This window comes from Thrips palmi, unplaced genomic scaffold (assembly GCF_012932325.1).
Source record: "Thrips palmi isolate BJ-2018 unplaced genomic scaffold, TpBJ-2018v1 HiC_scaffold_16, whole genome shotgun sequence".
NCBI classification, from domain to species: Eukaryota; Metazoa; Arthropoda; class Insecta; order Thysanoptera; family Thripidae; genus Thrips; species Thrips palmi.
The window spans coordinates 16,173,675-16,190,520 of NW_023144625.1; the positions used below are offsets into that span (position 1 = coordinate 16,173,675).

Here is a 16,846-nt window from a genome sequence, read left to right on the forward strand (position 1 = left end):
AGCGTTACAGAAAGCTATGTCGACGACGTGGAATGTTGGGTGAGAAATAAACATGCCTTGGCCTTGAGGTGGATGAATTGATGGAAGTATATTTTGATTTCATTTTTTTTATGCAGTACAAAAATTAAATGTTTCACAACCTTCGAAGCGTACTGTAACAATACGAACTTACACACTAATAAACTAAGTCTATTCATTAAAAAGTATATCGATAGGCACAGAAAACAACGTCCAAAGAGACGGCCCACGTAGTCTAAAACGATTTTCTTTTTTTTAAAGCTTTGAAGACATCACTGTTTGATTTTCGTCCAGTCCAATCACAGCAGCTGCTAGCAGTTCCCCGCCTCACGCCTTGGCAACATCACACACCGTGCCCTTGATGAGCTCCTTGGTGTTGGCCTTGAAAATGCGGAAGTTGACTTCCTTGTGGTTGAGACTCTTGTAGTGGAAGATGGGCATTCGGTTGCTCAGCATCCAGACATTGCCCTTCGGGTCGACCTTCAGGTCATTGGGGAAGATCATGGTCACGTTGTCTGAGGCCACGAGCGCGTTCGTGTCGGGGTTGAACTCCTCCGCCTTGGAGAGGGTGTTCCAGCAGCCGAGGCCGTCACGGTTCACCTGCAAGCAACGCGGGAGGGGTCGGTGACAAGGCGGCTACAAGTGAGCAACAAGCGAGACGTCAAAGAAGGCCTGAGGGACCCACCTGGGTGTAGAAGAGGACACCGGTGCTCTCGTCCAGGTAGGAGGCAGAGGACTGGGTGTTGGGGCCACGAGAGCCCAGGTCCTTGAAGGCGTAGTACGTTTCGGGCAGCTCGGCGATAGTCTTGTTCTGCAGCACGCGTGTCGACACCTAGACAGAGAGGCATTTGGTCAGACCTGGTCCACCTGGTCGCAGCGAGCCCGGTGGATAGGCAACCCATTCTGCACCGCTACACTGCTCGTTTTCACACCTTGAACTCGTGGGTGCTGGACAAGGGGTGGAAGTACAACGTGCGGTAGCCGTCCTCCTTGCTGATGGGTGACAGGGCGAGGCCGAACACGCCGTCCGTCCACTGGAAGTTGATGCCGGCCACGTTGTAGTTGCCGGACAGAGGGTCGAAGTAGAAGTAGTTGTGCTTGATGCGGTACGACGCGTTGTCCTTCCACGAGTACACCACCAGGCCGTAGCCGCCCAGGTCCGGGACGTAGGCATAGGCGTTGTCACAAGTCTGGGCTGTAGTGTCCACCACCTGGGCAACGATCCACAGGTTAACAACATCGGCAAAGGGCTTTCACTGATTATGGTTTTTCGTAAAGTCCACTCACCACGTTGGCGAAGAAAGAGTCCTCCTTGAGGTCCTCCGCCTTGAAGGCGTACTGCCGGATCAGCTTGTCGGTCTTGAGGTCGTACACGAGCAGCTTGGCGGGGCCCAGGACCTGGGTGTCGCCCTTCAGGTCAGCCAGGCCGGAGTCCATGACCCAGAGGCGGTCGCAGGCGTCAACGCGCACCCTGAACACGGACACGATCTTGTGAGGCAGCTCGCCCTCCTTCAGGGCCTTCTTCTCGTCCGGGGTGATGAGCGTGTTGGTGGCCAGGTCGGGGTAGGGCACCAGGGCGGGCGCCTTGTCGCCACCTGCAACAGCCACGTGTGGGTCAGTTGAAGCGTTAAGCCCTGCTGGGCCGTGGGGCCGTGAGGCGCCATGCGGCCAAGGGCGCGCGATTTGAAGCGAGTGGACTCGCGCGCTTCCTGGCTGGCTGGCCAGCATCCGCGCATTCGGAGCACGCAGAGACACGCAACTCGGTCGGACGTGGTTCCAGTGCCTGTCCAGCGTGCCCAGCGTGCCCAGCGTGCCCAGCGTGCCCAGCGTGCCCAGCGTGCCCAGCGTGCCCAGCCCTGGGCCGGCCAGGGCGCCGGACCGTGAAGCGAAGCACCACGTCTGTCCTGGTTCCGTACTCAAGGCCAAGGGCAGCGGGGCAGCGCAGCCATACTGCATGGCCAGCGCGACCAGCGCGTTGCCGCCGTACGCGGACTCAGCTTACCCTCGGTGTACTTGACGTAGTTGACGGAGGACGGCACGCCGTTCTTCCAGCGCGGCACCGTCACGAACACCTTGTCGTTCCACACCTCCATGCCGAGGGGGTTGTTGTTCTCCGGGATGAACTCGCCCGCCTTGATGGCCGCCTCCCTGGCCGCGGCCGACGGGTACTTGAAGTCCAGCTCCTTCCAGGCCAGCGCCTCCTTCATGCGCTCGTTGGCGGCCAGCGCGCCCTGCAGCGCCACCAGCACCACCGCGAGCACCGCGAACCGCGACATCCTGCAACACATCGCCGTCGTCAGTGGCTTCTTTGTCCCGCCTGTTAGCGCCGCCAAGGTGTGACGTAGTTTCTGGACAGCCACCAGACTTCTTAGGCAACCCGGCGTGCGGACTGCGGACCCAGCGTGACTTATGGGTTATGACTGCACACACACGCGCACGCACACACACACACACACGCGCGCCGACAAGGTGACCCTGGTGGGATGTCTGGAAACGCGGACCACGGTGACACACCTCGGCTGTGCGTGGTGCTGCAGCAGCGCGTGCAGCAGGTGCGCTTTGCCACCACCCTAAGGATGCGTATCCCCGCCGAGGCCAAGAGGCCCAAAAAGGCGGACCGCTGCCCTGGTCGTTCACTAAGCCCGGCCCGGCGAGCCACTCGAGGGAAGTCCCGAACCATCCTGCCCGGGCCGTGCGCGGCGGTGCGATGGAGCGGCCGGCTAACGACAATGCGATCAGCCACTGCAAGGGCCAGCATCGGCTGGAGCGCCTTCGGCCCTTCGGACCTACGGCCCTTCGGGAAATGGAAATAGCAGGCAGCAGCAAGAACAAGCTCTCCGAGGCCCGAGTCAAGCTCAGCTGCAGCGCTTCCAGCCGCTCGTGGGCATTACCATAAGATTACGGCATAAAACGCAAACCAGTTTGACCGAGCCCCCGCCCCGCCCCGCCACGGCGGTCGACCCCGTCGCCCCGCCAACCTGTCAGAGTGACATCGCCGTGGGGCCGCCGTGCGGCCACGCGGTGACGTCATGTGGGGATGCACCACGACAGCGACGGGCAGCGAGAGTCGAGAGTGCGCCCGCAACCCCATACTTTCCAACATCTGTGGCGCTGCCGTAGAACAACACCGTCGGGTGCTTTCTGGTTTCTGAGACTCGGTGTGACGACGCCGTCGGTGACGGCCCACTAGCGGTCCACCAGGTCCAGGGGACCAGGGAGGGGGTCAAGGACCTCCTCCATGTTGGCCGCGGGCAGGACGCGGCCGGCCGTGGGCCAATGGTTGGGCCCTGGACGTAAACAAAGCCACTCACCTGTCTGTGTGTGTGCGAGCCGCTACGGTCGAGTCCAGCCGGCGTTGTTGTCGTTCTGGCGGGCTTGGACGTGTGCTTGGACGTGTGCTCCCGTCGCTTGCTGGCCGGCGACTGGACCCTGGCCGCCAACGCCGTCCAAGATAACGCCTCGCTCGGCCCGCGCCGGCCGGCCTCCCCGCCCCGCCCCGCCCCGCCGTGTCGTCTGCCTACCCAGCCCCCCTCTCGCGTCCTCACCTGGAAGGGGCAGGGCCGTTGTGTGGCAAAGGCAAGCACGCCAGGAAAGATGAAAAAAATCCAAAATAAAAATGAAACAAAAATTAACAGGTGTTTGGGCTTGAGAAAAAAATAAGACTGTCGAAAACACATAGGTCAGAGACACGTTGAGGCAGGTGCGTTCCGTGCCGGCTTGCCGGTGTCGGGTCGTTGGTGTGCTCTTTAAACAAAGGTAGGAAGCCACACTGGGAAGTGAGGCCCCTCGAGGCGCCCCCAATGAACACTGCATCCCTGCATCACCGGTGTGGGGCGGGTTGGAGCCTCCTTGCCCGCTAGCCCTCCGACCGGAGACGAAGGCTTGTTTTCGTCCACTGTTTTGGCAACACCTGTACTATACACTGGCGCGGACCCTGCCTCGTGTTCTGCTATTACCCGAGCTGGAACGATTCACAGCCTGGCATCCTACAGTGCCGCGCGTGACCCTTCCGCCCGCTTCGGCCGCCACGCACCCATCGGGGGCGTGGCTCTGGAATAAACCCGCGTGCGGTGCCGGCCGGCACTGGCGATTTATCACGCTGCGAGCCTCGCTGGAGCCCCGCTGGAGCTTCTCTGGAGCCTCGCTCGCTGGAGCCTGACTGGAGCCTGGAGACAGGCTGCGTATCCGTGCATGGTCACGCCTGCCGCTCCGCGCCTCCGCGCCTCGCCGACGAGCTAATGGGACTTCGGTTCACTTCGGAGATCCTCAATCAAGTCAAAGTGACCCTCATAAATAAAAGCTACAAGTGCTCGCGATATTTATTCCCCGCGTTCGGCCGCGCTGCCCCCCGCTCTCGATTCGCTCTCGCGTTCTGACTGTTGTGCGACCCGTGGCATTGCTTTTTCTTCCTCTATTTGTTCTTGTTTTTGTGTTTTTGTTTTCCTGAAGGGTCGTTGTGTCATCCGCTATCCGCTCGCACCTTGACTGACTGACAGTGCGGCGACAGGACAGGACCGCGCTCCGCGCGCCCGAAGGCTCGAAGAAAGAAAGTGCCACTCTCGCACCGCCAATTGCTCTGCGGAGCGCAGCCTCTCTCTCGCACCCCTCCGCAGCGCCCCATGAGTGCGAGAGAGACGGAGCAGCGAGAAGACCGCCGCACCGCCACTCGGAAGCAGCCTGCCTGTCGGACGTGACAATCTGCATTCAATTACGGGCAGACAACATAAAGAGGCAAAAACTAGCGACACGCCTGTTATTTTGAACAGTGCACAGAATACAGGAATATTATTTCCAGGGCGCGTACTGCCATCCGTGCCAAAGCCCCCTTGTGTGTGTGTGCGTCTGTGTGCGAGTGCCGTGTTTACAGGTAAGCTGGCCTCGAGCCGAGTACTAGTGGCGGACGGGCACGGACGGGCGGGACGGGGATCGCACATTGACCTTGACACAAGTCCTTATCCAGCCCAAAGTCAGCCCAAGACAAACGCACCGTGGATTATTGGCTCCTTCGTGCAAGGAGAGGCTGAGCCCGGCCAGGCCCGGCACCCTGCTTCAAGCTCTGCTTGCCCCTGTCCTGCACCGGCCCGCCTCCCAATTCAAATCGACAGGATTTATAAAACAACAATAACAAAAACAACAGCAGCAGCGCTGGGGTTGGGCCACGCTGGAATCGGATTCGTGTTGATTCTGCGTGAAAAGGAGGGGAATGTCAGACGGGGTGTCCCCGTTGTTGAAGTGGAACGGGTAGAACACACACTGGTGGACAACGCGGGGAACGCGGGCAGAAGGATGCACACGCACGCACGCACACACACACTCACACAGAGGCGAACCAGCAGCCGGAGCCATATATCACACGGCGGGGCGACAAGTTGCATTGGCTGAGCTCACCGCAAGGATGCGAGGATGGAGACAATATTGCTCAAAAATCATACCGCCTGCCTCGGCCTCGCCGCCCGGGCCTCGTTTCCAAGATTTATCATCGTGCGACACCGGGAAGAAAAAGACAAACACACTGGACGCGGCTCAGAAGCAGGACAGCAGCATCCCTTGCAGAGTAGCGCCAGGGCCTGCGCCGTGTGTGAGGTTACTCCGGCTGACAGGTCCAGTGTCTGCATAAAGACTGATTTCGAACCGGGTTTAGTCGCTCTACGTCTGTCGCACCACTATGGAAGGCCGCACGACCGCGGGAGAGACAGAGCGACGAAACCAAACTGTTCAGAAACAACTCGATGGCCTGAAGCGACCCGCGTCGCTACTCCGTGCAACGAGGGAACGCCAACCTTGCAGGCGTAAGCGCGTGGGGTATCGGCAGGCTTATTTGTCTCGCTCCGGATGACTCGTGAACCACGTTCCTTTTTCGCACAGCAAGCAGCCCCCGCCTCCCCGCTATGAATTCCTATTTGATTTGAAGAACCTCGACCAGTTTGCAGAAGAGCCCTTACTGCGCTCGGCGCGCGCGTGCGTGGAGGCGCGTTGTTGTCGGCCGGCCATTAGAATCGCAGCCTCCAGGTGCTCCAGGGCACTCCAGGGCCCGGCGCTCGTTCGGGCCGCTCGGGCCGCTCAGGCGGCGAGTGGCGTACCCGGGATTAGCGACACTGGAATCGGTTCGAATCATGGCGCGAATTTGGTCCGATCGGCCGGCCGGCCTGCGCACGGATCACCGCAGCCTGTCCCGGCGGGGCTGGGCGGGACTCAGGACGAGGCCGAAAGTTGAACGAACCCAAATTACTTTGCAGTCGGCTCGCTTATGCGGTCACTTAGTTCGAACACGGCCGTACAGTGCGCACCGCGCCAGCGCCGTCCCGTCCAGTCCGGCAGCCCGGCTCACGTTCGTGTGAGTACTGTTCAAATTCAATCCGCCTAGCCAGGCCAATCCTAGCAAGAAAAAAATATTTGAAGTAAAAAAAAACGAGCGGAGCCCGAGTCACAGGCCAAGATTCAAGGCTAGACTTTCAGCAGCGGCAGGGCAGGGCAGGGCATACCCTGGCATCACGCGAGGGAAAATCCACGCGGCCGGGCCAGTGTCTGACTGATGTTTCGGGCTCTCGACGCCGACAGGCCGAGTCCCAACCGTGCTTTCATCGCTCCGTCCCTGTTTCTCTCGCAACCATTATGGGCGTTTCGAAGGGGTGCGAGAGAGACATAGAGACACTGCGCGTGACGCACACTCGCCGTTCTTGTCACCGCGATGGTTCGCGGACTGCGACGACGAGGGTGGCCGATGACGATACGGCCCGGTCTTCCCCCGCTGCACTGCGACTATGACTGACGCCAGACTCGCGGTGGGGGCGCGGCCGAAAACAAAATGACAACGAAACAACTCCTAAGTTGATTTCAAACACAAAGTTAGTTGTCGCGTTCGCATTAGAGCGCTAAGTTACAGCGCACACGGTGTCCGTGTCTCCGGGAGGCCGGGGCACCAATCGAATCGTAACAATCACCCTCAAAAGAAAAGAGCCCAGTGATACTCCATGCTCATTGAAAAAGTTTCCAGCCCAATTTCTTGAAGGACGATCGTGCATGAAGTAAAAGTCCGAAACTTGTTTGAGGAGAAATGAATGAACTTGCGTGGCAATAGATAGTAAATGACCTGTGTCTGACCCGGGGCCACACTGTACTACATCATCGGCGAGAGAGGTTCGAGCTCGGCCGGCTGATGTCAGGCGGGGCTTTCAGGGCTTCAGCCTGCTTCAGCCTCGACGCACCGGAGGCGCCGCGGAGGTGCTCGCGCCAAACAGCGAGGTGACTTTCAAATTGTTGCCACGGGGGAACGGACCAATGGGGAGCCCGCGGCTCATCTCGAACCTCGAAGTCTCGAAGCGCCCACGGCTAAATTAATCGAACTCGCAGCTCGATTATTTTGGGCTGGCCGTTTGTTTAAGACGATCCGTCGACGCACATAAACATGGCGTGGACATGCAAACACCACCCAAATATTTGCAAAAATAAAATTTTTCGCCGGTTGGAGTGGCGGCGACGAGCACTCTCTCCCGAATGGACGATGACACCCATGGTGGGGCTTTTGCTGCTTTGCTTTTGCGGCTCGGCTCAGGTTTCCTCTTCTCGACTGTTTTCCGTTTTGTTTTGATTGGCTCGATACTCCGGAGTAACTGCCGCGGGAACGCTTGGGGATTCCCGCGCGCATCCACGCCCCGCCCGCTGTGTGGCGGTGTAGTCGTTTAGTGGCTTGGGACTGGCGACGGGATAGGAGGGCCGGTGGACTGATTCCACAGCAGCGGTCCATCGCGCTGCCTCTCTCGCACCGCACGGGACGCCCCTTGCGTGCGAGGGAGGCAGAGCCAGGGCAGAGGGGCAGAGCGGTGACGGCGACTGTGCGGCGGAATCAGTGGCCGGGGCCGTGCTGGGCCGTGCGGCGCGGGGCGCCTGGCGAGTGTGAAGCGCCAAGCGCGTCACAGGTAGGCATGCGGTCTGTGACGTAGGTGAACGGCGAACGCGCAGGGCGACACAACGTCACAGTGTGGGGGTTTCGTTTCCCGGCACTAAGGGAAATTGGTGTTTTCCCTGCCCTTCTGGGCGAAGGCAAGCGCGGCGCGGTGGCATCGGAAAGCAGCGAGAAGCGACACGACTCTGAGCGCGCTCCAGTGCGAGCAGTGCTGCGCCCTGCGGGTAGGCCACCCTTCGCGCGGCGGTGGCCGGGCTCCGGGCTCCGGGCCCTGTGCGGTGGGCGGCCTAACCGCACGGCGCAGCGCTGCGCCGCGCTGGGCGCTTGGCGGTCGAGACCCCCACCAGGCTGACCAGGCTGACCAGGGCTGCCAGGGCGCTGCGGTGAGCGCCGCCTGCTGGTCCAACAGCCCATCGTGCACGCCAGCAGCGCGGTCACTGAGGTTTCGCAAGTCGTTCCCTGGTCGTTCTTGGCATTCGATTGCAAGAATAAATTCGTCATTCCCGTTTAAAAATGATCTTGCCCGAAATCGTGCCGGATGACGGCAGGATTTCGGGCATGCCCGGCCGGCACGCCCGAAATCCGCCCCGCACCAGGAGTCCGGGCTTGCCGAAAAATGATCATTTTGTTGGAAAACAAACCGATTTTCGGCAATGCCGGACGCTTGCCGGGCATGCCGAAACGTGCCGAACCGTCCCTCCCATTAAGCTGCAGGGGAGGGGGAGGTACCTGGATGGCGGTGCCCATTCAGTCTCGCACACAGGCACACTCGTACACACACAGGCTCACATTTACACACTCACATACACACACACGTACACAGAACGCTGAAGGAGAAACACTGGTTAGTATTGGAACCCAGGACGACCGTCTTTGTGGACCGAGACGCTGCCAACTGCACCACGGAGGAGACCTGGGGAGGAGGCCTCAGGCTCCCGATGCCTTCCAGCGAGCTCGCTCGACCCCGAGCGGCACTGGAGGGGGGGGGGGAGACACGCTGCTGGCGGAGGAGCACGCGGCGAGCCCTGTGTCTTGACGAATACGTAACCCCCGCGAGACTCTTGGGTTAGTCGCGGAGAGCCCCTCGACTTTTGGACAAGGTGCGTGGGTTGAACTGGGCACTTGGATCTAACAACAGACTTAGTGAACGTGAGCGTAGGTACTGGAGCACTGCGTGTGGACTAGTCAACCCGCGGATCCAGGCCCACTGGAAACCCAGGTCTGAGGCTCCCAAACCCGGTTATTGGGGTGCTGGCTCTTACACGCAAACCCGGTTCTTCGCTTCCTTATAATCCACGAAGTACCCTTGCCCCGCGGCTCATTTTATTGAGAGCCCTATAGACCTTTTCTTTTGGATGCAAGCTAAAGTTACTGCTAAGGCTGTTAAGCATCAGAAGCTCAACGGATTCAACTGCATTCATTCAAGTACCCGTATCAAAGTGTTCAATTTGATTGTAGATTTGTTCAGTCAAAGAATTCAAAATTGTCCTACAAACATCTCGTTTGCACGGAATTTTCTAATTTTTCACGCCGGTTTTGATAGACTTGGTACTTAAGAAAGAATTTCATTATTTTAACTTTTCAATTTTGTGCGCAGGTCAAAGACATTAACTTGACACTTCTTTGATTAGGGTCTCGATGCGGGGCGCATGCCCAGGCATGCCCGGAATCATGCCGAAAGGCACGGGCACGCCCGAAATCCACCCGGCCGGGCAGCGGTCGGGGTCGCGGTACGATTCCGGGCCGCCCGCGACAGCGGGGCTCATTTCGGGCTTGCCGCGTGCCGGCGGCGGGTGGATTTCGGGCTTGCCGAGCGCATTTAGGCATCATTCAGGGCATGCCGGACACTTCGGCATCATTTCGACATCATTTCGACACATTCTCGGCACGATCTTTTTTAAACGGGTTTGTAAACTGGTGTGAGTTAGTGAACGTAACGTAGGTGCGGTCTGAGTCTTTTCTTTCTTGAGATCAAAATATGCTTGTTCCAAAAACAAAACATCCCGAATGAAGTAAGATTCGTTAGGGCAGTGTAATATCGGCAACTCAAAATATTTCTGGCACTTCTGGAATCGACAAACTAGCAGTTTTCGCTTCGTCGTGCGGCGGGAGGGCGCACATAGCGGGCATACCAGCCCCAGAGATAGCGGCCAGTCCGTGCAGCAGACTGATTCCGAACTGCGCTCTCCGCCACGCTGCCGTCTCTCTCGCACCACGCGGCGTCCCACGTGGGTGCGAGAGAGACGGGGCGATGAGGCCCGCGATGCTGTGGCGGTCGTCGCGGTGCCTGAGGGCGTACGCTCCCTTTCGGGGGCAGTGCCGCGGCACCCAGGCCGTGCACTTTGTCTCTCCGGCCCCGTTCTCGGTTTTCGGCAGTGCAGTGAACGCCCATTGAGCACACACTGCGTACTCTGCGTACAGAGATACGCGAAGCGCCTCATGGGCGCGACGGCGCGGCGGCGCAGCGGTGAAGGGCTGCGAGCCAGATACCCAGAAGCCACGCACTCAGTCCGTCACTCCCCGTCGAGGCGATGTAGGCCAGCGTCTCGGCGGCGTCCACTGCATCGCACCATTCATACCGGCCGGCGCACCGCGCAGCACCGCGGCCCTCGCTACCGCCCCCACCGCCACACCGCACCAGGTAGGAGAGTGTTCCCCGGCGGCCGCGGTGGCCGCCCGGGTCAGTGGCGTGGTCCGTCTGGCCCTGGACCAACCCCTCAACTTTACGCCATTGAGTTTGAATGGCTGCGGGAGTGGAGCTTTAAACACCCGCCATGCCGCGCTGGACCTGGTCTTCGGTGGTTTGCCGGCATAGAAAAAGGGGCTCTCCCCGACCACTGCGTCCTCTTTCGAAAGAGTGCCGGGTTATAGCGAAACGCGGAGGGGGTGACTATTCGGCGGCAAAAAAGAAAGAACTGTGAACACAGCGCACGCGTGGCTTCCAGACGATCAAATTGTTTTGCCCCGATTTCGCGCTCCATCTGTCACAGTGGGGGGCGCACTTTGACCCAGTGCGCCACCCCCCTCCCTTCCCTCCGGGCTTCGTGCCTCTGCGACCGCGGCCTTCGTCGGAACGAAATTGCGGTTTAAAATCCATGAAAATGGGTAGGGCAGCGCGGACACTGTGGCGCCAGACCGGACGGAGGCCGGACCCGCGCGGCGAGCGTGTTGGTGCGGTGGTGCGGACGGCCCGGGAGACCGACTGAAAAACAAATTAAAAGGCCCGAGATGAACCGCCTTCTTTGGCTGCCTTTGGTCGCCTTTGGCTGGATGATACCAAGGAGCGCCAAGCAGCGCGAAGCGGCAGCGCCAATCGATTGGGCTGGCCGTCGAAGTGGCCGGCGACACCGACGAGGCACCCGGGCATGACGGCATGGCGGCACGGCAGCACGGAGACGCGCTACGACGCGGTGCTCGGCGCGGTCGCGCGGTCGCGGACTCGGTGGTGGGCTCGACCGGGGCGAGTACATGCGCCGCGAAACGGCAATGGCACTGGAGTCTGGCTCCGAACGTCGTCGCTCTGTCTCTCTCGCACTCGTAGAGCGTCTCGAAGCGGCGCGACAGAGACAGAGCGACGACACTCGGAATGAAAGCTACGGCGTCGCGAAACGGCGGGAGGGGAGGAAAACAAGAGGACTCGGGCCACGCGCGGCCACGCGCGCGAAGCACACCGCGGATTCCAGGGAGAGGGAGGGGGAGGCACGTCTAGCGGCCCCCACCGCACCCCGCATCTTTTCCTCTCTCTCTAACCGCGCCTCTGTAACCCCGCCGCACCGCGGGCACCGCGGGGACCGCGCAAGGTGCCGAACCGAGCGACACTAAGGGTTTTCGACTTAGACATAGACAACCAGTCTGCGAGTGGAGGCAGAGCGACCTGGACCGGCCTGGACTTCCCCGCGGACCTCCTGTACTCGACGAGCTGCCCGGTAAGTGACGGCGCGCGCCTCACGTCCTGCCTGGTGCACGCGGGCCGGGCAGTCCGACGGTGGGGCACGTTTATTCGACGGTGCCCTAGGGCCCGAGAGTGCGGGGGTCTTTTGCCGTGCCTTTAGTGCAGCGAGAGCGAGCGAGAGCCCCCTTCCCCCGGCGCTCCGACGTCGCGGCCCGGCGACCAACCCTTTCACAGCGTTCGGGGGCATTCAGGTCGAGGGGTTCCTGAGGCCCCGGCCCGGCACACCCGGTGGAGTGCACCGAGAACGGTGGCCGTGGCGCCCCAGTCCTGGCCCCAGTCCTGGCCCCTGTCCTGGCGGTCCTGGCCCCAGCCCAACGTAGCCACCTGGCGGGGCCAATCAGGCCTGCTTGGGGCGCAGTGCTCTGGGCGCCGCGCTCGCCGCGCCGTTCCGCAACTCTGAATTATGCATCGAATCAGAGAATCGGAGCGCCAGGCCGTCAACCAGGCCGTCGGCCTGGCCGCAACCCACTGCCCCTTTCATTGTGTTGATTTTTGCCGCGCCTTTTGTCTTCCGCTTCCCGCTTCCCGCCTGACTGTCTGGCTGTACGGCCGTCCGGCTTGACTTGCAACGCGCGGGGAGGAAAACACCGCCGCCTCCAAGTTGGAGGGAAGCTGCTAGGCCTGCCACCCTGCCTTGCCTGCCACGGCTCCGCGTGGCTCCGCGTTGTACTGCGTGGTGCCAGCTCCGTCCGTCCCGACCCACCCCGTCCCGTCCGGTCCGGCCCTGCCCGCCGGCCACCCCGCCGGGGGCAGCGCATGAAATTGGTTTGATAAACTTGGCAGCGCCCGGCCGGCCAGCCGGCCGTACTTTCACTGCCTCTCGTTTCCTCTCGTCGTCGCCGTCTGCTTCTGCTGGCAACACAGCACTGCAAAACGGCACGCCGAAAACGGTGTAACAATAACAGCACGCGCAATGCGAGCGTCGTGTTTTGCAAAGGATTTTCGCTGGAGAAAGCAGCCTGGAGTGCCTGGAGTGCCTGGAGGCGCGGCGCGGTGCCGCAAGACGAGGCACGGCGAGGCAGGCGTGGCGTTTAGCTGTAATTAGGGATGACTGACGTGCGAAGCCTGGCGCACCGCGCACCGCGCAGCGACACGGTACTCACGCAACGCCACGCGGCGCCGCGCCACGCCTGTACTACGAGTATCGAACGGACAGACACGACACACTAATGTTGTTGTAACAATGATTGCGAGTAAGCGCGCACGACGTGGATGACGACGTGGATGACGACGAGGACGGCGACGACGAGCAGCGAGAGTACCGGCCGGGGGCGTGGCGCCGCGTGGCGGGGCTGGCACTCGCGGTGCGGGTTGTAGTGTCAAGTCACGGCGTTTCTCGCCGAGCCCTCGGCAGGCAAGGCGGCAAGACGAAGTGGGTTAATGATCCGACTGGCTGCGAAGCTGCGACCGACGGGGGGGAGTTGCCCACCCGCCACGTGTGGTGGTGACGGTGGGTCTTACGCGGAGAACAGGAAAATGGTGTAGTGGTACGTTGACGTCGGCTCAAAGTTTTTGGCAAGCTCTTTTTTTCCGAGCCAGCTTTGCTGCACTTTTTGCCAAAGGGCCGGGTCGTTTCACGGTGGACTGGAGCCCGCCATTATGCACAAAGTGATCGAGTGGGCCACGGCGGGGTGGGGCGGGGCGGGGGCGGTGCGGGGCCCGACCGCGGGGGTCACCATTCCAAGAGCCACCCCGCGACGCACGCCCCCGACCCGCCCGCGCCGCCAGCTTGCCTGCGGCAGTTGAATCGCAATTCCGAACTCCTCGTCCCGTTCCGTTCCAGGCAACCAGCCACGCAATGGCTGGAGAAATGAGCCCTGATGAGTTCCGCGAGTTCGGTCGGGCGGCCGTGGACTTCATCGCCGACTACATCGAGAACATCAGGGAGCGGCCCGTGCTGCCCGCCGTGGAGCCCGGCTACCTGCTGCCCCTGCTGCCCACCGAGTGCCCCCAGGACCCGGAGCCCTGGCAGGACGTCATGAAGGACCTGCAGAAGCACATCATGCCCGGGGTCAGCACAACAATAACAATTTAAGTTAGTCTGAGTTGGGTCAAGTTTTAATTAACGAGATGGTGGCCGCCCAGGTGACGCACTGGCAGAGCCCGTCCTTCCACGCCTACTTCCCGACGGCCAACTCCTTCCCCGGCGTCGTCGGCGAGATGCTCAGCGCCGGACTCGGGGTCATAGGCTTCAGCTGGGTGCGTACTCCAGTTATACCTTCCGGCGTGACCGGTGTTCAGCATTCAAAAAGTTGGATTTGAAATAGTGAGATTTATTGTCCGCTCACGCTCCTCCATGGCCGCAGATAACGAGCCCCGCCTGCACCGAGCTGGAGGTCATCGTCACGGACTGGCTGGGGAAGATGCTGGCGCTGCCGGAGGAGTTCCTGCACTGCGGCGCCGGCGCCGGGGGCGGCATCATACAGGTGGGCCACTTTTGCAACAGTGTACTGTGCCGGAACGTAAAAGTTTAGTGGCTCGGCGTCGTGGCGGGCGCGTCCTGGCCGCGTCCTGCCCGTGACATTCAGCGCGGTCGAGGATGACGCGCGACCGCGCACCGCGCGGGGTCCTCCAGCCGGGCATCCGGGCTGTGCGCCTGCACTTGCAGGACGCCGCCGTTCGACGCGCTGACGCCCCCTCCTTGTGGTTGCAGGGCTCGGCCAGCGAGGCGACGCTGGTGGGCATGCTGGCGGCGCGCGACCGCACCGTGCGCAAGGTGCGCGAGGAGGACCCCAAGCTGTCCGACGGCGAGATCAGGTCCAAGCTGGTGGCGTACACGTCAGGTGCGCGTCTCCTTTGCTCTCATTCCCAACGCGTTTTTGGCGCCGGAAATGGTGACGGGCTTGACTGGCGCCACGCTGTCGACTGTTCGCAGACCAGGCCAACTCGTCGGTGTGGAAGTCGGGGCTGCTGGGCGCCATCCCCATGCGGCAGCTGCCCACCGACGCGGAGGGCGCGCTGCGCGGCGACGTGCTGGAGGCGGCCATCCGCAGCGACCGCCAGAAAGGCCTCATCCCCTGCTTTGTGAGTGGCAGCTTGTGGAGGTCAGGCAGTACGTCGCGACAAGGGCGCTCCGAATAAAAGCATTCCGCTTTGGTGATGCAGGTTGTCGCCACCCTGGGCACGACGGGCACCTGCGCCTTCGACAACCTGGAGGAGCTGGGACCGGTCTGCAACCGCGAGGGCCTGTGGCTGCACATAGACGCGGCCTACGCGGGTACGTGAACCTTTCAACTTGCGCCAGATAATTGCACCACATTCGAATGAAGACGATGTCCATTTCGAGCAGGCTCCGCGTACGTCTGCCCCGAGCTGCGACAGACCATGGCCGGCGTGGAGTTCGCCGACTCGTTCGACATGAACCCCCACAAGTGGATGCTCGTCAACTTCGACTGCTCGGTCATGTGGTACGTCACGCTGCGCCCGAGGACTTTGGCAAGGAGCCCTCTGTCCGACACCTACTATCACCTACACTAGCATGACTCTTCTGCTCTTCAGGGTCAAGAACAGCGCCGACCTGGAGAACGCGTTCAACGTGGACGCGGTGTACCTGAAGCACGACAAGCAAGGCGTGATGCCCGACTACAGGGTAAGTGTCTCCCAATATAACCCTATTTTTTTGATGCACCGCCTCGGGAGCGCTCTGACCGCAGCTGGTTTGGTGGCAGTAGCCTCGCAAAGTTGTTCATAAAGTGATCGAACCTCCGAAAGTATGATTTTGATTACGTTGATTATTGCGCTGATTTGGACGTGCACTCTGCCCTCAGCACTGGCAGCTGCCGCTGGGCCGCCGCTTCCGCGCGCTCAAGCTCTGGCTGGTGCTGCGCACGTACGGTGCGCGCGGCATCCAGGCGCACATCCGGAAGCAGGTGAAGCTGGCCCAGGACTTCGAGCAGTTGGTGGACCAGGACCCGCGCTTCGAGGTGGCCGTGCGGGCGCGCTGCGGTCTCGTCTGCTTCAGGATGGTGGTGAGCAAGGCGTCAGCGTGTCAGTCTTAAACCCCGAACCCTGAACCCTTGAGCCGGGTCAGGAAGGGCTAGGCCTTGGCCCGTGTTTGATCTGCTAGGACTACGGAAGGGCTGCGTAATCCCTGCGAACAAACACGATGGCCCTTCCCTTCCAGCCTTCCAGACGGGAATAAGGGTCCAAGTAGACTGCGCTCGCAGTTCGCGCACCCTGCCCCCGAGGCCCCGAAGGCCTTGCCGAAGGCCCCCATCTCGGGATCATCCCCGGCCAGACACGGCCCGTCCCGCCGCCCCGCCCCAGCACTCTGTCAAATGGTTCCTTTCTCGCAGGGCCCGTGCGCGCGCACGCAGGAAGTGCTCCGGCGGGTGACGGCGCGTCGCTCGCTCTACATGTGCCCCGCCGTGGTGCGCGGCCGCGCCGTGCTCCGCTTCGTGGTGTGCAGCCGCCTGACCGAGGCCGAGGACGTCCGCCGCTCCTGGGAGGAGATCGTGTCCCAGGCCGAGGCCGTGCTGCAGGCCGAGCAGGCCCTCGCCCCCGCCCCCGCCACCGCCACCGTGGCCGCCACCGTGGCCGTGTCCTGCGACCCCGACAGGGCCAAGACCAACAGCGTCCTGCACATGCTGGGCGCCACGGCCGCCGACGGCCAGCACACCGTGTGACGTCATGTGTGGTGTCAGTCGCCGACGCCATGTTAGTCGGCTCTTGGATAGATGTGATATATGCTTAGTATAGATTAGGATGTAAGTATTATTGTGTTGTTCGCCGGTTATGATAAAATAAAGTGAATTGTTTCTGCAATATATGGAATTATGATTTGTCCTCATACCTTCATCCTCACATCGACTAAGCTCAACCTCGCTATTTTCATTAGAGCACGGCACAGTATAGATAGGTGCCCAGCTTCCGTTCCTGCGACACACCGAAGTTGCTTATGAACTTTTCCATACGTAGAGCCCCCACTTTTCCAATTTTTCAAGTGCGTGGGTGTGTTCCCTTTCTCCAGCAGC

The 16,846-nt window shown here is 61.1% G+C and overlaps 2 protein-coding genes across 2 annotated transcripts; one reads left to right on the top strand and one right to left on the bottom strand.

The window, feature by feature from the left end:
• Positions 1 to 62: 62 nt before the first annotated feature.
• LOC117642623 (protein yellow) lies at positions 63 to 3,481 on the bottom strand. Its single transcript, XM_034380971.1, has 6 exons — positions 3,330 to 3,481; positions 2,021 to 2,295; positions 1,306 to 1,613; positions 951 to 1,229; positions 704 to 850; positions 63 to 618 (listed from the first exon to the last, which is right to left on the bottom strand). The coding sequence occupies exons 2-6, from the start codon at positions 2,292 to 2,294 to the stop codon at positions 346 to 348; spliced, it is 1,281 nt and encodes a 426-aa protein (XP_034236862.1). The 5' UTR covers position 2,295; positions 3,330 to 3,481; the 3' UTR covers positions 63 to 345.
• An 8,229-nt stretch (positions 3,482 to 11,710) lies between these two features.
• On the top strand, positions 11,711 to 16,637 carry LOC117643101 (aromatic-L-amino-acid decarboxylase-like). Its single transcript, XM_034381777.1, has 11 exons — positions 11,711 to 11,847; positions 13,657 to 13,884; positions 13,959 to 14,072; positions 14,180 to 14,299; positions 14,527 to 14,656; positions 14,749 to 14,897; positions 14,979 to 15,090; positions 15,163 to 15,280; positions 15,372 to 15,462; positions 15,641 to 15,841; positions 16,169 to 16,637. The coding sequence occupies exons 2-11, from the start codon at positions 13,672 to 13,674 to the stop codon at positions 16,496 to 16,498; spliced, it is 1,578 nt and encodes a 525-aa protein (XP_034237668.1). The 5' UTR covers positions 11,711 to 11,847; positions 13,657 to 13,671; the 3' UTR covers positions 16,499 to 16,637.
• Positions 16,638 to 16,846: the final 209 nt, after the last annotated feature.

Excerpts from the sequence above, each read along its gene's own strand:
- LOC117643101 (XM_034381777.1), top strand. The coding sequence starts at position 13,672 with ATGGCTGGAGAAATGAGCCCTGATGAGTTCCGCGAGTTCGGTCGGGCG. Across the intron at positions 14,898-14,978 it reads AAGGCCTCATCCCCTGCTTT|GTTGTCGCCACCCTGGGCAC; the intron begins GTGAGTGGCAGC and ends TTGGTGATGCAG. Across the intron at positions 15,281-15,371 it reads TTCGACTGCTCGGTCATGTG|GGTCAAGAACAGCGCCGACC; the intron begins GTACGTCACGCT and ends TCTGCTCTTCAG.
- LOC117642623 (XM_034380971.1), bottom strand. The coding sequence starts at position 2,294 with ATGTCGCGGTTCGCGGTGCTCGCGGTGGTGCTGGTGGCGCTGCAGGGC. Across the intron at positions 1,614-2,020 it reads CTACGTCAAGTACACCGAGG|GTGGCGACAAGGCGCCCGCC; the intron begins GTAAGCTGAGTC and ends TGGCTGTTGCAG. Across the intron at positions 1,230-1,305 it reads ACTCTTTCTTCGCCAACGTG|GTGGTGGACACTACAGCCCA; the intron begins GTGAGTGGACTT and ends ATCGTTGCCCAG.